At 39.6% G+C, this 26,279-nt stretch overlaps 1 protein-coding gene across 2 annotated transcripts in view; it reads left to right on the forward strand.

Annotated features, from left to right (window-relative positions):
• The window catches only part of NELL1 (neural EGFL like 1), an 822,581-nt gene that overhangs the window by 161,156 nt on the left and 635,146 nt on the right, over nucleotides 1-26,279 (forward strand). For both annotated transcript variants that reach the window (XM_038569260.1, XM_038569261.1), the window contains exons 6-9: nucleotides 16,206-16,278; nucleotides 16,887-16,969; nucleotides 23,861-23,995; nucleotides 24,942-25,044. In XM_038569260.1, the coding sequence (XP_038425188.1) occupies nucleotides 16,206-16,278; nucleotides 16,887-16,969; nucleotides 23,861-23,995; nucleotides 24,942-25,044 (394 nt within the window). The remainder of the gene's footprint in view (nucleotides 1-16,205; nucleotides 16,279-16,886; nucleotides 16,970-23,860; nucleotides 23,996-24,941; nucleotides 25,045-26,279) is intronic.

The following is a 26,279-nucleotide window of genomic DNA, read 5'->3' on the forward strand; positions in this document are numbered from 1 at the left end:
GTATGAGTGAAAGTTGGAAGAAGCAACAATTGAATTAGCCCTCAAAGGGCTACAGAAATAGGAATTACAGTATAGAGTTTTGAAAATCCCTATGTTTTAAAATGTTTAAAGAAACAAAGTAACGAATCTGTGAGGAATAGAGAATATAAATATGAGGGAAGACCAAAGAGAACTTCCAGAAATAAATATAGTCATTGAAGTGAGAAAAAGCCCTCAGTGAACCCACTAAACAGTAGATTAGACACAGGTAGGAGAACATTTGCAGAATAGAAAATATTGTCAAAGTAATTATTCTAATTATAGTGTGAAGATCAAGGAAGATAGGAAAGAGATTTAGTTGTAGAGAAGAAACACAAATAGAGGAAAAGATTCTATAGATATTTTTAGTGTGTGTGTATTCATATATATCTTTGAAAACTCCTGAAGGTAGTAGGATATATTTTGGGTACTATTAGAAGTATGATGGCTAAGAATTTTCTAAAATTAATAAAAGAATATCAATTCTCACTATAGCAAGTATGATGTAGTCAAAGTATATATTAGCTATTGCTGTCTCTCAAGAAACTTAATTATTTTGTAAGCTTCTGAGATTTTTATTTAGGTCACAATTCTTCATGTTGATTGGTTGAGTTTTCTGGTCTGGCCTGACTCTGCTGATATCTACTGGGCCCTCAGGTATGATGGTCATTTGGCAGGTGAGCAGGGGCCAGGATGGTTTAAGATGCCTTGTCACATCTCCAGTAGTACGCTGGCTGTTGACTAGTGTACCTCAGTTCTCCTTCATATGGTTTCTCATTCTCTAGTGGCCTAGAGGCTTCTCCACATGGCAGTCCTAAGATTCCAAGTGTAAGAAGAGAGCAAGCCCTAGAATATTAGTGCTTTTCAAGGTTCAGCTTCCCTTATATTTTTGGTAATATCTTATGGTCCAAAGCAAGTCATAATCAAGAGCCAAACTCATAGTCAAGGGGTAAAGAAAAAAATTCCACCTTTAAAGGACTATTCTGCTGTATCACATTGCAAGGATATAGACGGAAAAAAGGGAAGAATTTTGGAACACTTTAATCTATTACCAAGTAAGATAAATGGCCACACTTAGATATATTACTGGAATAGCAGAACCCTAAAGACACGAAGAAGATACTGACAGTAACCCTTAAAAGGTAAATTTTCCACACAAGAATAATATAGATTGAACAGTTGGATTTTAATCAGTAAAAGCAGAAGTTAGATGATGATAAAAAATGTTCCCAAAGTTTTCAGAGAAAATAACTATTTCAGAGAAAATAACTCCCAAATGTAGTAGTATATACCCAGCTTAATTATCATTTGAAAAAGAGCATGAAGAATTTATAGACAAAGCTTTCAATTTTATGACCAATAGATCCTCACTAGAGAAACTTTGCAGAAGACAGACATATAAAGTACAAGGGGACTTGATGAACAACTGGAGAGTATAAATGAACCTTAATCATTGCTTGATTAAATAATGCCCAATAATTTTGGGGAAAAAAATAATAGACGAAATGGTGATGGGATTATCTGATTTAAAGTACCATAAGGACTTGTATTCTGAAAATGAATAGAGAAATTGGCTAACTTTAGACCAAGTTTGCATGTTAAAAATGTAACATCAAAATAGAAATACGACTTTCAGAGTAAGTATTTGAGATTTTTTTTTTAAAGTTCTATCGACTCAAAATAAGGCCAGAAGAGAAAAAAAGTTAGGTAAAATTCCAGTTTGTAATATTTACTATCAAATTGAGTGATTTACACTTAATGGTTAAAAGTAGGAGTACTATATTGGATTGATAAAACTCAAATCCTGATGTATATTGTTTATATAGAGACAATTAAAAATAAATATGCATTCTTTTGTGGCCATTGCTGAGGCTCCAGTGGCCAAAATGAAGTGTGGTCCCTTAGTGACTTCTGACTGAAACGAGAACTATAAAAGGCATTTCAGTGCCCCTTCCCACATTCCCAGGCAGGTTCTGTCTTCCTTCCTTCCTGAAGAGCTGAGACAGAAGTACACCGTGTGATCTGACAAGAGGATGAAATACAGGTTGTGTGAGGACAGTGCAAAGGTCAGCAAACTGGCAAAGTGGTCCAGGTATATAGGAAGAAATCTGTCCTCTACACTGAAAGAGTAGAGCAAGAGAAGGCTGACGACACAACTGCCACATGGTGGGCCTTCCCCCTAGCAAGGTGGTTATCACTAGACTAAAACCAGACAAAGACCATCAGAAGGTCCTTGAGTGTAAAGACAAATCTTGCTAAGTAGGAAGGAAAAGAGCAAATATAAGTTAGAAAGAATTGAGAAGGTGCATGAATAAAGTAATCCTACATAGGCCTTTAACTTGTGAAAATGAAGGATTCCTAGGGCAGCCCGGGTAGCTCAGTGGTTGAGTGCCTGCCTTTAGCCCAAGGTGTGATCCTGGAGTCCCGGGATCAAGTCCCACATTGGGCTCCCTGCATGGAGCCTGCTTCTCCCTCTGCCTGTGTCTCTGCCTCTCTCTGTCTCTGTCTCTCATGAATAAATAAATGAAATTTAAAAAAAATGGGGAAAAAAAGGATTCCTAAGTGTTGATAGTGTGGTGGCTAAAGAAACAGGCTAGACTAAAAAGGAAGCTATAGAATGCTCTGGCCCCCAAATTTACCACATAATATACCATTTTAAAGATGCATACACCTGATTTTTAAAACCTAAAAATATACATTGCAGCATTACAGAATATTCTGGAAGAAGGGTCTTTTCACTATGGGGTGTTAGGTCAGCTGAATATCCCTATGGGGAAATAGCTAATCTTGACCTCTCTTTCACACTACATGCAGAATCAATTCCAGGAGATTATATATCTGAATCTGAAAGGTAAACTAGTAAAACTTAAAAAGATAGGATAGGAAAATATCTTTATGTGACCTTGGTAGGAAAAATATTTCTTAACTGAGACGTAAAGTAATAACTACAAAGAAAAAGATTGATATATTAGAATATGTTAAAATTCACAACTTTCTTTTTTCAAAATACATGAGAGTTAAAAGGGCATGCCCTTGAATAGAAGCTATTCAAAGTAGTTATATCCTATGAAGGCAAAAAAGGCAGAAATTAAAGGAGTAAAATATCCAACTTAAGATGCCAGCAAATGGAAACCAGAATAATTATAAGAAAGTAAAAGGCATGAGAAAATGAGCGTGTAAGAACAGAAATGAGAATAATGAGTAGGGTACAATAGACAAAATCAAGAAAGCATAATTTGGCCATTTGAAAAGACAAATTGAAGTTTGAGCAAGAAAAAGGAAAGAAAACATTACAAAAATAAAAATACTGTGAACGTTAAAACAGCAATCACTAATTTTTGTAATGGAAAAATTAGGGAAAACTGGACAATTTCCGAAAAACATGAATTATTAAAATGGACTTTAAAAATGAAAAACTGTCTTAGAATCAATAACGTATCCTAAAGGATTCATGACTCCAAATCTCCGTCAGTTAGCTTTCAGTACTCCGCAAATGGACTCGAGGCTTAATGGTTTGAAACAGCCAAAGTATTTAGCTTTCAATTTTGAGCTTTGGCACTTTGGGCTGAGCTGAAGGGTTCTTCTATTCTGAGCGGGTTCACTTATGTATTTTCGGTCAGCTGCTGGTTTCTGGGGGCTAGCTGTCCTGGAATCGACGTAGCTGGGACGGCCCATCTCTGTTCCTGTGATCTCTTATTTTCTAGCAGTCTAGCCCAAGCTTGTTGACATGGTGGCTGTCAGGGTTTCCAGAGCTGGAGCAGAAATGTGCACCGTCTTTTGAAGCATAGGCTTGCAATTTGCGCATTATTTTGCTACATTATATTGACCAAAGCAAGTTGTAGGCCAGATTCAAGGGTATGGGAAATATTTTCCATCTTTTTGATGCGAAATACTACAAATTCCTATTGCTCAGGGCAGCAGTCTAGCAAAGAGCAAAGGATTGTGACCATTTTTCACAATTTACCATGTCTCTCCACCAAATAACCACTGGGTTCAGACTGTTTTATAGATTGTTCAGACTTCTCTAAGGAAGTGATTCCAATCTTATATAAATTCTTATGGAGAAGAGAATAAATGAGAACACTATCCAATACCTTGATTTCCCAACTGGACACGGGTTTTGTAAGAAGAGAATTGTGTTAAGCCAGTTTATTTTTGAACACAGATTAAAAATTGTAAAGAGGCGGGCAAGTCAAATATAACTGTGTCTATCTGGACATATGAGAGAGACCAAGTTGGTTATTTCAACAATACAAGTCTATTTTTATCAGTAAATTAATAAATACACATTAAACAGAAAAATCTATGGTTAAATCAAGAGGCACAGAAAGTACTAGATAAATTCAGTATTGACTTGTGATAAATTCTTAGCAAAATAAGAATAGAGGGGAAATTTGATTAAATTCGAAGTGTGCATAAACAAAAAATCTATTTATGGTTTAAATATTAAGAGAATTCCTATTAAAATCTGGAATCCTACAAGAATCTGTATTACCATAATTTATTTTCAACATGATACTATAGGTCCTTTTGGCAAAAAAAAAACAACCAACCAACCAAATAGACCCTAAAACAAAACAAAACAAAACAAAACAAAAAACCCAACCCTTAAGGAGTATTAATTAAAAAGTTATTCACAAATTATATGATTGTCTACATAGAAAATAGGATTCCCAAGTTATTAGAATTACTAAGATTGTTCAGAAAGATCGCTGGATATAAAAATCAAAGACAAAAACCAATTGGATGGCTGAAAACTGTAGGAGCAACAAAAGTGCAGTAAAATAGAATATTTCCTTTATAAAATAAAGTTTAGTGATTAGGAACAAATCAAAATAGACTCAACAATTACGGAACAAATTAAAACCTTTATTAAAAATCATTCGAGAAGACCTAAATGAGGACATGTATACTATGTTTTGGGAGAAGGCGGCTTAAAAAGGTCACTTCTTCCCAAATTGATTTCTCGATTGAATGAACTTGTAATAAATTCCAACAGGATTTTATTTTCTGACAAAATATGCGAGCTGATTTGGAAGAGTAAAGACCAAGAATAGTATTTTTGAAGATATAGAAGGAATGACTTTTTCTTTCAGATATGAAGGCTTATTACATACAGTTTTAACTATCAGCAGAGTTTATCTATGCAAGGTTTGGCCAATAAACCAAGAGAATAGCATGCAGAGGCCAGAAAAAGTCTTTATATGTAAAAACTTGGAAACTTGATACATGACTACTGAAGTGGCATTCCTGATTTATGAGGAAAAGATGTATTCGTCAATAAATGGTTAGAAAAATCATTGATTTGAATATTTCACGTATATATTGATTGATGTAGTTGATTTTTGTGTATAGGGTCAGGAAAAGCTTTAATATGTTTGGAAACCTTACACACAAATCAATTACAATTACAATTGAATTAAGTTCCTAAATGTGAACTTTGCAAGTTTCAGAAGACAACATGGGAACCACCACGTTTATGATCTCAAGGTAGGAAAGAATTTAAGCAAAAACTATAAAGCTGTTAAAATAATACTGATTTAACATACAAAGCAAGTTCAATATGTTTAACATTGATCTTGGCAACCAGATCAATTAGCAAAGAAGAATAACCATTAAACAAATGCTGAAACCAGTAAGCTCATAACTAAGAAATCAGGCGAAAGATATAAAAAGGCAGTTTTCCAAAGTGGAAACATGTGAATAGCCAATGGATTTATTAAAAGGAATTAAATTTCAGTTGTTATCTTGTAAATGCAAATAGAAACCATTATGCAATACCATTTCTTACCCATTAGCCTGGCAAAAGTGAAAATCTGATGATGCTAAGTGTGGGGGAGGTTAATCAGGCCACTGTGATGGAAACTTGCATTGGTAGAGCCACTAAGAGGGGAAATTGGGAGTTTTGTATAAAATTTAAGGTGCGTGTATCTCCGAACTGCAACCTCTGTACACATTGAAGGAACTTAGGTACACAAGAAGATATGATGTACAATCATCATCACAGAAAATTAATTTCAAAAACTTGAGGGTAAAACATCTATCAATAGGATAATGTTTAAATAAATTGTAGAATCATAAATAAAGTTGCAGGAGAAAACTACGCTATGAAATAATTGAAAACTGCAGAATATTTCAGGGGCACCTGGGTGGCTCAGTTAAGTGTCTGACTCTTGGTTTTGGCTCATGATGATCTTGGGGTCCTGAGATGAAGCCCAAGGGGTCAGGCGCTCTGCTCAGCGGGGAGTCTGCTTCCCTTCCTCTCTCTCCCTCTGCTCCCCCCCATTCCTGCTCCCTTTCTAAAAGAAATCTTAAACATTTCAATATATTGCTTATTTATACATCCAGATAGGTAAAAAGATAAATGTGTGGGAATAAGCACTAAATTCACAAGAATTTACTTCTGAGAGGAAGGAATGTGAATTAGGGATGGCACCTAGAAGGTTTTTCAACTATAGTGATATTTTAGTTTTAAGCTGGGTGGTGTATTTATAGGTGTTTGCTTTATTTTGCTTTCAATCCTTTTGTGATAAAGACTCAACATCATTTTCAGGGTGATAATTCATATATATATGTATTTATGTATGTTTATATATGCATATATACCTGTATATAAACATGTGGTTTTTCCATGTTCCCTTGTTTTCCATGTTTCTAAGAATTAAAAAAAAATTTGTTCAGATGTCTTAATTCTAAAATTACTCACATTTGATGCTCTTTCTTGGGTTGTAGCCAGTTACTTCATAGTGAAGCTGCTTTTCTTGGGTGCCTTAGGTCATTCCCAACTCTAAAAAGACCTCAGAATCACATTGGAAGACTTTAAATTTCAAATTCCTGTGGTTACCTTGACTACTTGAGTCTGAACTGTAGAGTTCAATAATTAATATATTCTTAAAGGACTCTTACTGATTTTGATTAAGTTTGAAGGCTCAAGTATGAGTGCACTGACCTAGTGACATGTGTTGATGGTCTAGATTAGAGTTTGACTTTGGTCTCTAGGAAGATCCCATGAAATGTAATATATGGTCAAAAATTAGCTTTTGTTTTAGTGACCTCTTAGATTAGTGGTTCTCCAACTTTGTAGTGCATTTGAGTCTCCTGAAGGGCTTGTTAAAGGATAGGTGAATGTTGGCAAAAAAGGCACAGTAGGCAGCTAGCTCCAAACTTTCTGTCCCTCCACAGAAACATCAAAAACAAGCAAGAACTGTCAGGACCAACTTTTATCAAAATTTAGGAAAATAGTCAAAGGTTTATTAGCAACTAAGCGAATTCTCAATCAAGAAAAAAGCAACATTAAAGTAGTAGGAAAGCTCTGCGGCATTTCTGCTTACCCTTGCCTCATACTGGTCTTAGCTCACTGGCATCTCAGTGATGTCCGTCCATGTTCTCAGTGTGGGACAGTGGTCCTGGTTCTGGAGGGAACAGCAGAGCAAACCTGATGGTCAAATTATTTGATAGGTCTTTTCTGTCTGGGACTGCCTGAATAACTCAGAACTCTCTTAGGTCAGGAAAGTGGCAGGTGTTACCTGAAAATACCACAAACAGAACAAATAATTTGCATGACCTGGGGTGAAAGAGTACAGTTGACACATAATAGACCAAGGATGAAATGCTGAGAGGGGAGATTCTTTGGGCATTTAATGGCACCTGTGCTTAGAAAGCACACATGCATGCACAAAGCAGGATCAATGTTGAGGAAAAAAAAACACTTTAAGCTTTGTCTTTGGGCTGATCCCCCAAAGGATCAGTGAAAGCATGGCTATGTACTCAAGGAGGAGGCTTCCAGTATACATCTCCCTCTGTCCTTCCCCCTCCTGTTTCTTGCTCCCTCCTAGTTCCCTTCCCCTATCCATTTTTCCCTCCCCCTGCCCTCTCCCTCTCTTCACTTCCCGCAACCCTCCCCCCTCCACCAGAATTCAAGGAAATCCATCTAAAAACTCTATGAACAAAAGCTCAGGGACAGATTTTATTTTTATTTTTAAAGATTTTATTTATTTATTTATGAGAGACAGAGAGAGGCAGAGACACAGGCAGAGGGAGAAGCAGGCTCCATGCAGGGAGCCTAATATAGGACTCAATTCTGGATCTCCGGGATCACACCCTGGGCTGCAGGCAGCATTAAACCGCTGCACCACCAGGGCTGCCCTCAGGGACAGATTTTAGTGACCAAACATGACAAGGAATATAGTCTCTATGTAAATAATCAGGAAAGTTATTAAGCAAATGCACTATGACCGCATTCAACAATAAACAAAAACTAAACAAAAACGGGCAGCCCGGGTGGCTCAGCGGTTTAGCGCCAACTTCCACTCAGGGCCTGATCCTGGAGTCCTGGGATCGAGTCCCACATCGGGCTCCCTACGTGGAGCCTGCTTCTCCCTCTGCCTTTGTCTCTGCCTCTCTCTCTCTCTCTGTCTCCCATGAATAAATAAAGAAAATCTTTAAAAAAAAAAACAGGAAAAAAAACAGGAAACCTTGGGGAGGGAGAGAACCCCATCTCTAGATGTCAAGTCACTATGACATTCAAATGGCCAGTATTCAAATAAAATCACAAGACAAATAAACAGCAAGGTATTGCTAGTCACAGGAATAAAATCAATGGACAAAAACATCCCTGTGGAAGCCCAGACATTGGACGCACTAGGTAAGATTTTGAAACAAGTGTACTAAACGTGCTCAAGGAGCTAAAGGAGAACCTAGACGAAGACCTAAGAAGTTAGGAAAATTAGGGATGAATAAATGAGAATATCCATGAAGGAGCAGGAATGATAAAAGGGAACCAGACAGTCTGCAGCTGAGAAGTACAACCGAAATGAAAAATTCACTAGGAGAAAGCAGATTCCAACAGACTGAAGAAAGAATCCTTGGACTTGAAGATAAAACCTTTGAAACTGACCAGTCTGAGCAGCAGAAAGAAAAATACGGATACAGGGAGGGGAGATCTGTTTGAAATCATTCTACCATGCACGTTCCCACTGTGATGCCTCGGTTTCCTTGATTGTGTTGTGTCCGGTATGGACAGGGCTGGCTTTTGGGCAGTTGACTTGTGCAGAGCCACAGGGCGCTGACCTCAGAGGGCTCCGTGATCAGCTTTCTTTGCTGTTGCTATATTCAACTTTTTAATAATTTTTGAAGAAGGGACTCTGCAATTCCATAGCTAGTTCTGAATATTACTTTTATATGAGTGTTTATTATTGGTGACACTCTCTAGATTGTAAGCTTTACAAGAGTTGGAAGTAGGTCTATGTTGTTCAAGTGCTTAGAATAGTATCAGGTATGGGGACGCCTGGGTGGCTGGGGTTGAGCACCTGCCTTCCGCTCAGGGTGTGATCCCATGGTCCTGGGATCGAGTCCCACATCGGGCTCCCTGCAGGGAGCCTGCTTCTCCCTCTGCCTCTCTGCCTGTCCCCCAACCCCCGTCTCTCATGAGTAAACAAAATCTTAAAAAAAAAAAATACCAGATATGTGATTGGCACACCATAGACTCTTCAGTGGAATGTACTAGCGACAAGTCTGTTTATTGGCAGAGTGGCAAAGTTTTTCTTCACAAAGGATGCAGATTGTATAAAAACCTACATTAAGAGCACCTGACACCCAGTGGTTTGCAACATGCATCCTGTCCCTTTCTTGGTTATATAACGTATTTAATGCTCCCAGTGGCTTAGCCACACTGTAGACGTGATTGGCACTTTTCCTGCCTTTGAGGGACTTCCGTTTCAGTTGGGGGTTTGTGATGAAAAGAGGGAGAGCAGTTAGTCCTGTTGTTCAATCCAGCGTGCTGAGTGTGTGATGCCTTGTACGTGTCAGGACGCTTGCCCTTAAGAACCCAGAGACCTGATTTAGGCAGAAAACCCCAAGAGTGTTCGTGGACTTGGACAATCATTTTGCTGCAGAGGTGGGCTGTAGACGGTAGAGTGCTGACGATTGCTTTCTGTGCTCTAGATCTTTGGTGGCCCTACCTATACCATGCCAGTTAATCGGTTCACCTGCAGAGCATACTAACGAGGTAGCTGTTATCCCTGTTGTAGAGATGAGGCCATGGGACTTGGGGGTTGAGCAGGTGTCAGTCCCACAGACTTTGTAAGTGGGAGTTAAGCCCCGCTTTTATTTCACAGCCTGTGCTCATTCAATTCAAACATACTTTTTTTTTAGGGCCTCGGTTACCATGTGCTAGTCACTCACTGTATTGGGTGGTGGACACCTTTCACTTCATAGCGCCTTTGTCTGTAGCTCCAGCCCAAAGGAACAGGTGGTGCCAGTGAGGAGCACCAGGTGGGGGTTCCAGTTCCACACTGCTCAGCTCCTCTGGGGAACAATGTGATTCTCCTTGTTCCCCAGTAAGAGGAGCCTCAAGAAATGGCTCTTTTGAAGGAACCTTTGAAAACTCCTCCCTCCCCCTTAGAATTCTGTATGTCAGCCAGCACACTTCTGGCCGTCCTTTGGTGAGATGCCACAGGTGGGGTAAATATGACAGTGTCTCTATGGAAATTATTTCAGTTGATCCAGTGCAGCAAAACTCCCTGTGAGAGAGGCAGGCACCTCTTATGTGAGACTGGGCATATCCTCAGGCTCTTCCTATTTATCTCCTAGAAGCTGCCCCCTGGGCACAAGAACCATGCCTGCTTTATCGTCCTGGAACTAAATACCCTTATGATGTGTTTTATGTTAAAATAGCATCATCCTCTATTTTAAATATTAATATGTTGCTATTATAAGCAAAGTAAAGGGAAAAGCCTTCTCCTCACTTGTCAAACCTAATTTCTGGGCCCCGATGGATCTTTATGGATAGCACAATAAAAGTGCTCCTGGTTGAAGGGGCGGGGGGGCATTAAACTTGATGCCTGGCACCTGAGCCTTTAGCATTAGGTGATTTCTATCAGGCTCAGAACACAAGGTGGGGATTTCTTCACTTCAAAATTGCATCCATCAGAGCGAAGAGCTGGGTAGCGGCGGGCTTTTCTGAATCTTATGATTGTCAAAGATTTTCATTATTGAAATGGTTGACTATTGCTCAATTTCTCTTTGATAAATTCCAAGCTGATTATGCTGTGATTTTTCAGAGGGTAAGGAAAGAACAAGTTTAGGTGAGTCCGAGTGGGTTACAGGATGCTTGAGTGGTTTGGGGTGTTCTTAGATGACTTCCATTCCAAAACCGTTCACTGAGGCCAAGGCAGGATAGGAACTCTGTCTGTCTGTCTGTCTAGTGACATTTGGGGTCTGGAACCTTTCCCTTACCTGGACATCACTGTCTCCTTAACAGCTGAGCTGTCACTGGGAAGTGAAATTGATTATAATTTTTTTTATGCCACAGCTGTTGTTTTTTACCTCAGCTGGTTCCCATAATTCCACAGATGGTAAACATATGTTTATAGGCCCACAGAAAAAGAAGCTATATTGGATTCCTCCCATCTCAAATTCTTATTTTTCTTTTCGTGCAGAAAGTCAAAGTCACAGAGCTGGGAAATCTTATACATTTGCAGATTAATATTTCTGGGCGTTAAGACTTTGGAAACAGCAGGACAGCTAATGATATGCTAATGAGCTGACAGTTTTTATTGATCGTAATGAAAGTCGACAAGTGTCTTTCTTGGCTTTTATGCAAGCTGGAATATTTTATTAACTGTCTTCAGGGCAGAAATACATAATTGGTCGCATTTTGAAAATCCTCCTTGTGAGTTCTCAAGTCTTACTTTTTTGTTAGCCTGTTGCCAAAGCTTGGGTCCTTGCCAGTTTATGAACAGAACACATTTTCATCCATATATTTACATGCCCAGCAGGAACTCTCCCCACCCCCTTTCCCTTTCAAAGCAATTTGTTTCAGTGTTTTAGCATACAAAAAGAGAGCCATTTTCTTTAATGTAAACAGAGATCTGCAGGGAAATAAGAGCTTTAAAAAAGAATTAGCATTTGTTTGGTTGCAAACCTGCTTTTATTTGGACCAGAAAGCTCTGAATGTTAGAAGGCCTTGCCTAATCTTAGTTATTCCACACGTAAGAGGGTCCTAATGGTATAATTTTCCTAATCTTTATCGCATCTTTGTAGATTTCTTACTGTGGAATGAGAAATGTTCTTGGAACAATGGAAATAATGGGCACTAGTTCCCCAAATAAAAACTCCTAATGTACAACCTACCTGGTGCAGATGTACCTTGCGGTGCCTGGTGAGCTGAGCGCAGGAGGTAGAGGCTGGCAACAGGTGAATTCAACAATGGAAAAAGCCTGTCCGTTTTCCTCCCCTTCCATCTGTACTAATAGTAAAACTTTATTAATTTGGGCTTTGAACTTTAGGGATTTATTTAGGTTCTCAGCTTGGCTGAGGTTTAGCGTTGCAGGAACGATGTGGAAACGGATCGTTTAGCAAATTAATAGTGTAAATAAGATTGCAGGGGGGGAATATTAAGCTACCTGAAAGCATCTTTGTTTGCCAGCCTTAAAACAACTATTTCAGCAAACTGTTAGCCTTTAATGCAAATAATTTATGTTCAGTTGATTAAGTATTTACCCATTAAAGCAACTACGATAAAACCTCATTTTGATAACAGGACTTTGTTCTAGCAACATCTTTTTAGGTCATGTAATGATGAGATTTTGTCTTATGATCTGTTTTCTCCTAAAGCCATGTTGGAGTGGGTTAGCACTGGTCTTGGAATTAGTAGACTAAGATGAAGGCGTCCTTTAGGAAAAAAGCTATTTAAGGTAGCAAAGCCTTAGGTTTTTTGTAGGTCAGCTGGCCAGATAATCTGGCCCTGCATCAATAATAATAATAATAATTTGATACATTGGGTGTATCAAAATCACCATGCCAGCTTCTTCAATATATATATGATGTTCTCCTCAACCTTCTCTAAAATTCTAACATGTACCCCCAGTTTAAAAACTGATATCCTACAAGAGCTTTAAAGACTCTACCATCTATGAAAATGATATTGCTCAATATTCTACAATTCATAGTTTTTAGGAATTTGATGCTTTTCAAGGATGCAAAGTGCCTGCTATGTGAAATATAATACAGTAGGAACTGCAGGGGACCCTGAGATGAAAATATGACTTTGCCTCCGTGGTGTCTATAATCTAGTAATTCTGTTGGTTGTAGTTCAGTTCCAAAGTGCTGAGATTTTATTCATATGTTAGGATTTGGATGTTGCTATTTTTACCACTGTGAACTTTAATGAGTAAAGCTTCCTGCTTCTCCCCATCCTCCAAAAGAAAAACAACCCACAAATGATGGACAGTGGAGCAGGGATTTTTTTTTTTTGGGGGGGGGAGCTCTTTAACATTGAAATTTCCTGGGCTCACCCAACCCCACTAAAAAAGAATTTGAGGGATGACCTAGGAATCTGAATGTTGAACTTGAGATATTTACTCAAATTCGTGTTTATACAAGGTGATTCTTAAGAAACTCAGTTTGGGAAGCACTGCCATGATTAATGATATGAAATACGCATGAATCTGAAAAAATGAGACCAGGTGGGGCCAGCTAATAGATGCACTGCTAGAGTTACATTTTTCAGTAGATATATTTAACGTTAGAAGAATTTTTATTCATTCTTCTCTAATTCTAATTTCATCTTTGGGAGAAGTTGCAGTACTTGAAGGAACATTATTATCAATAGAAATCCTTTATATAGTTAGATAACTTTCCTGTGAGAAATAAGAGTTCGCTCCTATGTGGGTTTATACTTTATAAAACTCTTTTCATTTTCTAAAGAAAACTACATGATTAGCAAATGCTACTTTTATTGACAAAGGTTCAGGTACAGAAGAGTTCATATGGCAACTCAATGCAAACCTTCTGGGTTTTGTTTTGGGAAAAGGTGCTAGGGTGTGTGTGTGTGTGTGTGTGTGTGTGTGTGTGTGTGTGTGTACATGCTCAGACTGCTTTGGGTCACATCTGGCATTTGTATAGTGTATGACCATCCTCCTTTTAGTCTAGTGTGGAATTACATCCATTCAAATAAATTACATTTCCATCTTGACTTATTTGGCAAGAACAAGTATTCATACCAGTATGTGGGCTGCCCTCATGACCTTTCCTCAAAAACAAATACCCCAGTGCTTTGAGTGTTGGTGTTAAAGGGCAGTGAGGAGCTGTCAGCCTTGATTTCTGTTTGTGTTCAAGTCAGCATCATTGACCTTCACCTAATGATCTGTGTAACACCCTCGTGTGGATCAGATGAAAAGTGGAAAGGCAGGTGATGATGGAGGCAGGTAGAAGGAAGGTGCGGGAGAGGCAATTATATTGTAATTTACAGTGTAACTAAAATCAGTAGTCACCTTTAAAGTAGGAAAAGGAAATCCGGTATGTACTAAATTCTGTTGCTACTAAGTGAATAAAGGGGGGATATCCTTTTCGAATGTGTTTTCCATTCATTTTTAGAAAGGTAATTAATACTGTGTCTGGGTTTCTGAGTGCCATTTCTATGGCTGATTAAAAATAGGAATGATTTAGGCTTTTCTGATGAATAGGTAATAGATGGTCCTGATCCTTCCTGAGTCTTATGCTTTCTCCACTTCCACATCTCCCAGGGAAATCCACTGTCCCCGGCGGCCTGTGAATCTGTTTCAGTGCGGGAGGTCCTATGTCCCGGGAAACCCTAAACCCTGAGCAGACCTGGGATAGTTGGTCACTATGAATTCACCATATTCAACCTCTTCAAATCAGACCGATGTTTTTAGATGTGTCACTCCATTTTCTACAATGATCTTTGATGGAAATCTATAGCTTTGTCTAATTTTTTGTTTAACTTGAAAGGAAGTGAGAGCATAGAAATGCAAAGTGTGACAATCTTGGTTTGAAAGCCTTGGTTTCACTGACCCAGGACTCGAGTCCTGGAAGGATCCTTAGCTTTTGTGTCCAGTCTTTTTTTTCCAGAGGAAGCAACTGAAGCTCAGAGCAGATGGTTGACTTACTGCTTCAAGTTCACTCAGTTAACTTGAGATGGATCCAGAACTTGAGCCCAGGTCTTGTGACTTCCAATCCCATGCTTTTCTCATATTGCTCAAAAGTGCTTGAAAGGTACCTTGGGCACCTAAAGGCATTAACTTGCTGTGAGAAACTGAGCAGCCTCATGCCAGGAATAAGCTGATTGACTTAGATGGTGCTCTTTTAATTGCTCTCTGGAACTCCCCTCCAAAAGACTATGAATTCATACTGAGAAGCAGTGGCAGGGAGTTCCTCTCCATGGAGAGGCTGTCTCCTCCTATAATCACAAATGCTGCATCATCCTCAGAGGAAGAGGTTAATAAGTATATCCAACTCTAAGAAAGAGGTTCTATGATCTTGTTATTTCTACTACTGTTTCCAATTCATATTTTATTTTGCAATAATAAGCAGAAAACAGCCTTTGTTGACTACTTTCTATATAGAAGATGAGCACATAAATGTTACCCCTTCTGGAAGACTTTCAACACCGTCTTAAGCCTATATTTTATTTACAGATTAAGCTCAGTATTCTGAACGGCTTCTGTATCTTCCATCTGTTCTGTAATATCTCTTCCATCAAATCAGGAAGAAAAAACAACCCCTAAAACCAAAATCTTGACAGTCAACTTGAAAAATCCAAAAGCCAAGTCAATATTTTCATTGCAAGATGGCAGCTTCAATGACTTTCTTAAATCAGGGCTGTTTTTCCAAGCTAAGTTACAGAATTAAAAGACTCCCTTTCTACTCACAGTGAGATGTTGAGCAAGTTTTAAGACTCAACAACGAACACTCTTGTTACTCGATTAGCAGAGAGCGAAGATTGTTATGCAATTCTCTCCATGTCTTCCTCTATTTCCTTGACTAAATGAATCAAAACATTTTAGTCTCTTTGAATTGTCTCTTCTCCCAGGTCAGCAAAATTTAATGTTCCAGGATGACTAAGGCATTGAGGAAATTATTTCATCAGTGCCTTTTTGGTCCAATAGTTGAAGAACATTTACTGGTAGGTCATTCGTGTTATAATGTCATTAGCATCCACCAGTGGTAACTAATGATAGCTTTCTCAAGGCAAATGTCCTTTCTGAGATTTCTGAAAGACGATAGTTTAGAGTAGTTCATTGGGGACTAAGGTAAACTTACCTTCTGAATGAGGATACCAGTGTTGTAAAAAAATAATGTGCCCTGCAGAGAGTGTGTGACTGCACAGGGGCATTTGGAACTGGTGACTATAATCTTGATCACCACCTCTCTCTTCTCTTATAAAGGGAATCATCCAAGATGGGAAAATCATCTTTATGCCAAATGGATACATAACTCAATGTCCAAACCTGAATCGCAGTAAGTAACAACTTGAAGCATTTATAAATTTCTAATATTATATAATTTAGTGATAATAAACATGTCACACAAAGCATAAAAAATGTTGGCTTCTGAGGTAGTGGGGATAGGGAGATAATTTATTGTCTATACTATATACTTCTGTGTCTTTGAAGCTTTAAAAAAGCTCATGTGCTTATAGAATTACCATTTGAAGGTGAGAAAAAGACTACGTGAGCAGTTTGGGTCCTGTAGATTGATACAGGAAGTTAGGCTTAATAAGATAGTATCAATAGTAAACATTTATTTAAATTCCTTGGCTTAGATGTGAGCTTACTTTCTCCTCTTCTATAACGATTCATTTTTCCAGTCACCTCTCAATAAAAATGAGGGCTTAATTTTAATTTAAAAATGTCATATTGGCTTTTCAGTTAATAGTCCTTTTTCCTTTTTCTGTTAATAAAAGGAAAAGACCAAGACCTGAAATCCTGGGTGATTTCACTCCAATTGCAAAGTAATACTTAACCAGAAAAGCAAAAACCCTTTGACATAGCCAAGCAACTACTGTTGTAAAAATCTCTTTATTGTATTAGCACTGTATCAACATTTCTTATATTTTCTCTATTGAGCTTGTCCAACTTGCAGTGATTTCTTAAGCCTGGTGCAAGGAATAATGGATTTGCAAGAGCTTTTGGCCAAGATGACTGCAAAAGTAGGTATCTAAATTTCACTTATGATGTTTCATTTCTTTCTCCATCCTATCTGGAATTTCAAGCGATATGCTATAATGGAAACATTTTTAGCCTTGGCATCTGCAGTGTGTTACAATAAAAATGGTTTATTCTTCTTTGAAATAGGACTACCTATGGTAAACATAACCATTTACCTCTTTGATACTATTAGGCTATATCAAAATGTTTATTTGAAAAATGTTTGGAAGAAAGGGGCCATATGTATCACTGTAGATTCCTTGAGAGAGGAAAAGGGATTTGCCCACTGGCCATTCAACTAGTAACACTGTGAGATGATATATGATCAGAGACACTGCTGCTTATAAGCTAATGCGTTTTGAATGTAAGAATAATTGCCAAGAATCAGAGGGGCAAAAATAGCCAGGTTAGGAACAGATTACTGTCACGAGAAGGCATTATATCACATGTCTAAGATGTGATTTGTTTCAAGACTGGTCTTGAGTTAAATAGTGAAGGAGGCCAAGTTTGCCTCTTAACACATTCAGTTTTATAACTGTGCATCTTTTCCTCCTCTCCATCATCTACTTAACAAGCATCTTTCAAAGGTTTGCTGTTTGCCAGGCACTGTGTCGGACACAAAGGAGGCCAAAATGAACGAGACGTGATTTCTACCCCTGGAAGATATCGAGGGTGGAGCAAAAAATGTAAACAATTAGGAGCTTTAATATATGAAGTTTAAATTCATAATGAAAAGTCCTGAGCACTGTGTTGAAAGGCACTGAATAAATAGAAAATGTGTGTAATGCTGTTGTTATGATACCAATCAGTCGTGGACGTGAGTCCCAGCCTAGGGCGAAGACGTAATTAGGTTGGGCCTCAGAGACATTATATTCTGTGAAAGGAAGAATTTTAATAACAGTGAAAATGTACATTCATCCTGTTCCACCTGCAGCTATGACTGCTCCCAGCCATCAGCCATGGCACGTGGAAAAAAAAAAAAAATCGGTGGGTTAGGTAAGTGTTTAGGATGCAGGGCTGTGCTTTGAACCCATTGGTAGTGCTGCCGAAGATAAGGTTTCTCTTTCATACTGGGTTTTTGGCCAAGTCATCTTTTGTGTGGAAAGGAGAGAGGGAACACTTTTGTTACAGACCCTGAGACTGAGAGCTGAAGCATTAGCTTCTCACTTCAGAGTGCGGCAGTAACGTGAAATGCAGCCAATTATTTGGCTTCCCAGCTTGTGGCATAGAGACACTTGTATTTTATATCGTCTGGAGCAGCTTGATCTCAATAGAGTTAATTAAATTTTAACTTGCTACCAAGTTTTTGGAACAAGAAACCTGCCACTCAGTCTCCAATGATTGTGGTTTCCTGGCTTTAAGGATAACCCTTTCTCATTCTCTCCTTCTGCAGAGAATGTCATTTTCCCCCCTCTTTTTAGCCATATATGATCTGGGAACCACATTGAGCTCTGTCCTCCAAATATTATTATGTAAAATGGGCATTTGTGAGGCAGAAGAAATTTAATTGTGGGCAATTTTATCCACTTTCTAAACTCCGCCTCTGGCACTTTGGAAGATTTATAAGTCTGTTTCTTCCAAACTGTGAATAGAATTATAATTAGAAAACCCAGAACTTCCATTTCACTGCAAAATTTTGGAATCTACAATCTAGAAGAGGAGAGTTGGTAAAGTTCTCCTAGAAAGGATCAGCTAGTTAATTTTAGACTTTGCAGGCCAAGAGGCAAAATAGAAAATATTGTGTATATTTAAATAATAATCACTTAAAACATAACCATTAAAAAGCGTAAAAATCATTCTTAGCTCACAGGCCATAGGAAAATGAGTGGCAGGCCACATTTGGTCCATGGGCCCAAAGTTGTCAACCCCCAATTTAGAAAAAGCTTGGAGGTCAGTCATACGAGTTAATATTTGCTATGTGTTACAGTGCTTAAATTTTTATATTCCCTGTCACTTTAATGCTCACAGCAGTCCTGTGAGTTGGGATTGATTTATTAGCCCGTTTCCCAAATGAGAAGACTCAGTTCCAGGCATGTTATGTAACTTTTCCCAAGACGATGGATGGCAGAGCTGGGGCTCAGGCTCAGGTTCTGAAAGCTGTGTCATGACTAAGAAAGTCTGTAGTTGGAGAAGGGAAGATTGGAAAGAGAAACAAAAGTCATAAAGAAGGAATAATTGATGGAGAAAGGGAAGTTGGCCGCTACCAGTGTGAGGATGGAAAGATGGGTGAGAACAGTGTGCAAATGGTAGAGAGGAATGCATATTCAGATGGTACCTGTTGGGAGTGAAACATGAGCATAGAGCTTCTAGTAGCTTTTGGAAGGGAAAGTCAAAGCAAGAACAAAGCTCCTAAACTCATCCTTTGGATTGTAGTTGATTGTTGTCCTTGGAAAGCTGTTGAGGTTTTGAGTCCTGGGTTCTGATGGTGTGTGTTTGTGGGAAGACCACGCAGGGCCACCTTCTATTACATGATCTCCTTAAAGGTTTTCAGATTGTAGAGGCTGCTCAGAATCACCCTGCAAACAGAGGATAGGCCAGGTGAACTCTCAGCAAAGAATTCTTTAAGAATTCTTAAGGAAGATATTTCCCTCTTGCCCATGCCAAGGTGAACAGGAGTCTTCTTTCTGTGCTTTGTGCAAACCTCACTTCCTTTATGTTAACTCTTAAACTGAGGCTATAGGCTTTTGGGGCCACATCTTCATGTAGGAGTTTAAGACATCCCAAGATGGGCAGACCCTATTCCCAACTCCTCTCCCTGCTCCCTGCGCAACCATCAGGGTGGGAGCTTGGAGGCTCATTAACCTTTTTCCAGTTGCTGTTTCCCCATATGTAAAAGGGCACAATTAATTTTGATTTTATAAAGATCCCATGAGACGAGGCAACTGAGATTTAAAGGTCTTGTTTGGTGTATGACACACAATAGGCTTTCAATAAGCTGTAGTTGTTCATTTTATATTGTTAAACCTAGAAAAAAAATTAGGCTGCCATGCGGGGAAGATGGTCACTAAGAAAGCGTACACCTTGCCTAGTGGGTTGGCATCCCAGAGCCTGGCAAAAGCTGTGAGTTGCCGTCAGGTTCCTGGTCCAGAGTTAGGTGGCAACAGGTCTTGGAAAGCGGCAGAAAGCCCTTACACTGTGTCCTGGTGGAAGCCATGGAATCCTACCAGAGAGCCAGCCCAGTGCCCAAGCTGGTCAGGAGTTGGTAGCCATCATCACATCAGACCTGTGCAGACACCCCATCAGCCCACGGGTCTGCCCAGGAGGGCTTGTTTCTTGACTCTTTTCAGGACAGGGGGTGCTTGAGAATGACCCTTGCTGAATATGGGACATATCATGGGAGCAGCTTGCATGTACCTCCAGGTGACAGGTCAGGGTACGTAGGAGCCCTCTTTGAAGAGTCCTGGCATTCTGGCAAAATTAACCTTTTTCAAGGTAGAGAAGGTGCAGGAAAAACTGTCTTCTGTCACCTTCCCTAAGCTGTGTACAAGAGCCCACCGGTCCCTGGCTTACTCTGGAAGTTCTCTCAGGTAGTCTTGACATTGTGGTAACTACCCCATTGCTGGGGCAGGTGCGTTGCGATGGGGTCCGCACCTGTCTTGCTCTTGCCACCACCTGTGCTGCAATGACCTTCTGTCATCAAGCTCGGGAAGGAGAGATGCTGGAGGCTGGAAATTTCTTGATTACTTCTGTTCAAATCTTTGACAACCCTATTTATGCAGATCAAGCGGCACTTGGAGTGGCAGTTCAGCTTGTAACATACTTAATTTTAAGACTTTCATCGTTTTGAGGAGCTCAATAGTGATTTTTTTTTTAGTTAAGCTTCAAGTTTTAACATAATAAAAGATTTTTTTCTCCTCAATGTAGCAAATGCCAAGTAAAGGTATTTCAAAGAAAAAGCGCAACCCACTGCACGACTAATGTACTCATCCATTTGTTGACCTCTTACTGTGAAAAAGGCCTCTGATGTCTGTCTTTGAATGTATAGAGTTAAGAATAAATGATTCTGTCTGTGGTTGCTTAGATAAATGCATGAACAAAGGTAAGAATGAATAGAGATGTAGATTTGCTCCTAGATCTATTTTGGATCTGTAGGCATCCTTGTAGAAAATGGCAGGTAGTGTAGAAATAGCTTTTGAAAATGAATTTGGGTAAATTCAGCATGCTGATATCAGTGACAAATTGTAATTCATTTTTTGGGTCAGAGTTGTTTTTCTCCTTTTAGTGTTCTAGTATCAAGGAGGGGGAATAAAGGAAGATAAAGTTACATATTAAGTGTTTTTGAAAAATTAGCTTTTTTGCCTTAATATGTCTTTGCTTTTGTGTTTGTCTCATGGACTCTTCTTATTACAGAGATTAGGGCTTTTTCATCATTGCCAGAAAAGACTAAATATATTAAAAAATAAAACAGAGTTGGGAAGGGAAACATCTGCCCTGAGAATAGCTTCCACTAAAACTGAGTTTTCTTGGTATTGAGTTTTATAGGTGAGCATAGCTCAGTTTCATTGGACAGTATGGGAAATTGACAATACTGCCTTTAGGCAAATTCCTGGGTTTTCAGGAAACTTGGGCAGTCACAGAATTACCTTTTGGGTCATTTAGTCGTTAAGAACTTTCTCAGAGGGCTACAGGCGCTAGATTGTTCCGGATTTTCAGAGTGAGGCTCATTTCTTCTCACAAATACCCTGTTCTCAGCTGCTCTTAGGAGGGATGCAGGTCTAGTTCAAGTTTTTCAACCCAAGGTCATCCATCAGTCACTACCTTTTGTGGGAACTACAGGCACTATAGAAATGAAGTAAAGGTAATATGCAATAAGTTACCACTTACTACGTAGTCTTACTGCTATGTGGTTTTACTGACCTGGCCTCCCCAAACTCTAAGGAGTGTATTTAGTGTGCTCCCTAGAGAATTCCCAAAGAACTTAATTATCATAGATTCTAGGAATTGTAATTAAGTTAGATTCATAGGTAATCTGAATTTTTGGAAGATTGTGCGTATGGGAGGGGGCCTTGTAAGCTACATTTTAGGCGTAGTTAACTCTCCATTTCTTTGGGGCTGATGATGGTGTGTGCGATTTGTCTAGCATCTTATTTGCTTTTTTCCCTGCCTGTTGGTACTGCCCACAAGACACAGATGAGGAACTAGTTTTCTTGGGAGATTCTAAAATTTTGTGTGTGTGTGTGTGTGTTTTAAAGATTTTATTTATTCATGAGAGATAGAGAGAGAGAGAGAGGCAGAGACACAGGCAGAGGAAAGTAGGCTCCATGCAGGGAGCCCAACGTGGGACTTGATCCTGGGTCTCCAGGATCACACCCTGGGCTGAAGGCGATGTTAAACCCCTGAGCTACCCGGGCTGCCTGAGATTCTAAAATTTTGGAGGAAGAGAATGAAATAAATGTCAAAAGCCAAGTTTGGAATTGCATGGGGATTCCATCTTTAGACAGTAGTGCTCAGCAGGGCTGGTAGGAGTAATGGAGAGGAGCATGTATGGAATGGAACCATAGTTAGCATAGAAAGATGCTGAGAGTCCTCAGCTCGTATTCAACCATTATATCTAAAATGTTGGCTTGAAATAGTCTTATTTAGATCAGAGACTGTCTTGATCTCCTTTGTGGGGAAAATACAGAAGACAAGGAGGTTTAAGTATGGCCGAGAAAGAAAAGAGGAACTAGTGGAATTCTTAGGCAGTAGTATGTTTTTCAATCAAGGCAGTCTCTAAAGGAAAGGGAAAAATGGTAATGCTGCTAATGGATTGAGTTACACTTGAGTATGTGTGAGATTATGTCACAGTTGAATTTTTTGCACCTTATGCTTGAAGACAACTGCAGTAGGCTGCATGGGAAATGATCTGGAGAGAGGATTGGATTCCTATCATGATGAGCAATTCATGGTGTTGCATGTGGTCAAGAGCAGGTGTGAAGACAAACTAACCTCAAATGTTTGAAGGGAGTAGATGGCTTAGGATGGGTTATGAGGCAAAAGTAGGTCAAATAGGAAAAGCAGGGAGAGATTTCATAGCTCACATCGAGGAAAAGGTTTCAAACATACGGAGCTCACCAAAAAAAGTTTTTAAAGATAATGCCCTGTCCCCATGAATGTGCAAAGAGAGGCTGATGAGTTACTGGAAAGGGTTACTTGTCATGACATTCAAGCTTTATAACCCTTTTCAAATCAGAGCTTCTAAGGTTCTGTGATTACTGGATAATAGTTGGTTGACCTAGGAAAATGACAAGTTTCTCTATAAAATCCTGATTTCGCCTAGGGGTTTGGTTGCCTCCCCTCATTTTTGAACATCAAAGCGGATTTCTGGGGCATTGATTCTGGGGTGGATGGGAGGTGGGGATGGGTTCTGAGCTGGGCAGAAACTAGATCCTTGTATGCATTTCCATTTTCCTGGCCTCAGCTCCCAGGAATTTTTCGTAAGAGAGGAAGCAGTGACTTCCAACCTGAAAACTGTGACACTGGTTAGTGTGTGAACACAGAGCGAATGTGGGAGATAAATATAAGTACATTGGAGTTGTTGATTAGATCTCCCGTAAACATTGTAATGAGTCCTGGAGAATGCATTCATTATGAGTGCTTCTGTGGGGCTTGAGCTGAAGCACACATGTTTATGTACACCCATGAGGTCCCAAGATACAGTTTAATGTCCCATTTGGTGCTCATTAGACCATAGGAGCCAATATGTCTTCAATTTAAAATGATTCCACCTCAGGTTGTGTGTGTGTGTGTGTGTGTGTTTTAAATAAGCGGGCTGAGATGAGTAACTTGCTCTGAGCATTTTTTTTTTCTCCTCCTACTTGGATTATTGTTGTTGTTTTTTCTTGTGGCTATTAGCTTTGTTAGGATAATGCAACTGAATGAAAGAAATTACACCTAGTAACTCTTATTTGCAGTTAAATTATGCAGAGACGAGACTTAGTCAGTTGGAAAACTGTCATTGCGAGAAGACCTGTCAAGTGAGTGGACTTCTCTATAGAGATCAAGACTCCTGGGTTGATGGGGATCACTGCCGGAACTGCACTTGCAAAGTAAGCTTCTTTGTTAATAAACATAGTTGTAAGGGGGCATTTTCACTAGTTGCTGTATAATCTGGCCTTGTAATAAACAATGCTGGCTCTAAAAAGCCGGTATGATCTTTCTACTAAGCTCCTGCCTAGCAACCAGGGCAATTGTGAAGGGAACCTGGAAGAGTGCCATTTCATCTCTAAACACTTGGAAATTAAAATCCGCTTCCATGTGACAACACACTCTAAGATGACCTGACACTGTTGCTAACCAACTTACTGTTTTGGATTCGAGGATTGAGAATATCGAAGGGGGAGGAAGGGACTCCTGTGATTTTTCAAGCCACCTAACGGTTAGCTTCGTTCACAACTTTTCACTGCTAGGATAAATCTTAAAAGGGTGTATAATTAGTTTCTAGATGTTTTTATTACAATTTAGGAGGTATCCATTTCCTGTTTGAGACACTTGCAAGACATACCTCCCCCCGCCGACTTTCAGGATATCCATCATTTGTCTAGTCCCTCTGTTTCAGAGAATTCAAGAGCACCCCCAAAATTAGTATGTGAACTCTGTGCAAATGAAATTACTTGATAAATATCTGGTGACTGTCTTTGTTTGGGGAAAATACAAAATGGATTGTTAGAGCCTCGATACTGATTGACAGCATCTGCAAAAGATGTTATTTATGTTCTTGTAAAACCAGGCTTCTGTTTTCTTCCTAATCTCGTTAGCCCCCACGGGCAGGTGGAATGAAGCCAGTGCTGTCTATCAGAAAAGTAATGGAGGTGGCCCCGGTTCATTTGGGCTGGAGAAAATGCTTCATTTGTGGTCCTGGAGTAGAGTAGGAATTCCTCATGCTGCTTCTCTCTCTCCCTGATGAAGTTTCTGGGATGAGATGTGAGCTTTTGCCACAAAGGGAAATTTCAAAGAGCACTTCTGAGATTGCTTTCCCTGTCCTTCCTTCTTCAGGGTGGTGCTGTCGAATGTCGGAGGATGTCCTGTCCCCCTCTCAATTGCTCCCCAGACTCCCTCCCCGTGCACATTGCTGGCCAGTGTTGTAAGGTCTGCCGACGTAAGTACTGACTGAGGGTCAGAGTGGTCCTCTGTGCTTTGAGATGTTTTTCCCCTCCTAATGTTCAGGCCCCAACTGATGAGCTTTGAGGACATGAAGTACCGGAAGTGGATGTTAAATATATGACAAGAAGAACTTACATGTTTTATTTATTTATTTTTAAAGATTTATTTATTTACAATAGACATATAAAGACTATCCATTGGAAGAAAGACAGTCTCTTCAATAAATGGTGCTGGGAAAATTGGACATACAATAGACATATAGAGGCAGAGACACAGGAGGAGGGAGAAGCAGGCTCCATGCAGGGAGCCCGACACAGGACTCGATCCCGGTACTCCAGGATCGGCACCCTGGGTCAAAGGCAGGCACCAAACTGCTGAGCCACCCAGGGATCCCCAACTTACATGTCTTAATCGCTTATGATGTACAGATATTTTACATAGGCTCTTTAAAAAAAAATCTCATATCAACTCTAATGACTATTCTTCCATTCTCTGTAGCAGGAACTGGTGTTCACAGGGATTAAGAGCTGTTGAGGGTCAGACACCTGGTGTAATGGGTTGTATTGATCACAACTCCAAAGCTCCATGTGCTTTGGTCCTGCTCATTCTGAATGATGAAGTTAAGGGCCAGATCCTATGTTTAGGCTTTTTGAGGTCTTGGCCAGATTTCTTGTTACTAAAAGGCCTTTGTTAGGAATTACGAGATGAACTTCAGTTAAGATACTGAAACAACTTCCTTCCAAGTTGGCTTGTCCAGGTTACAGGATTTAAATATTCTTTCTTTGTTTTGCAAGGGCACTACTTCAGATGAAACAGTGAAATGAGCCTGGAGGCCAGCCGTAAGAGTCAAAGCTGTCATTTAGAGTGCTTGGTGCGTGCCAGTTACTATGTAGGTGCCTCCCTTCTATTGGCTTACTTCCTGCTCACTGAGTCCTTTGGGTGGGGATTATTATCCCTGTTCTGCAGGAAGTGGAGGGAAGTGAACTTACCAAAGTCGCAACCCTGGTTAAGTGACCGAGGTGAGATAGGAAACTAGTTGGTGCCTGACTACAAAGCCCATCATCCTCTCAACAAACTATAGGGTCTTCTGTAAAAAGAGGCTAGGTTAGAAACATGGCATCATTCAAGGTCCTTTCTCTACCCAAAATATCCCAAAATATAACATCACTGGGTCTTCAAAACACAATGGTCTAACTTTGGTCAAGAACACCCCGTCTCCTAATAGGACAG

The sequence above is a fragment of the Canis lupus genome, chromosome 21 (assembly GCF_011100685.1).
Source record: "Canis lupus familiaris isolate Mischka breed German Shepherd chromosome 21, alternate assembly UU_Cfam_GSD_1.0, whole genome shotgun sequence".
Classification (NCBI taxonomy): domain Eukaryota; kingdom Metazoa; phylum Chordata; class Mammalia; order Carnivora; family Canidae; genus Canis; species Canis lupus.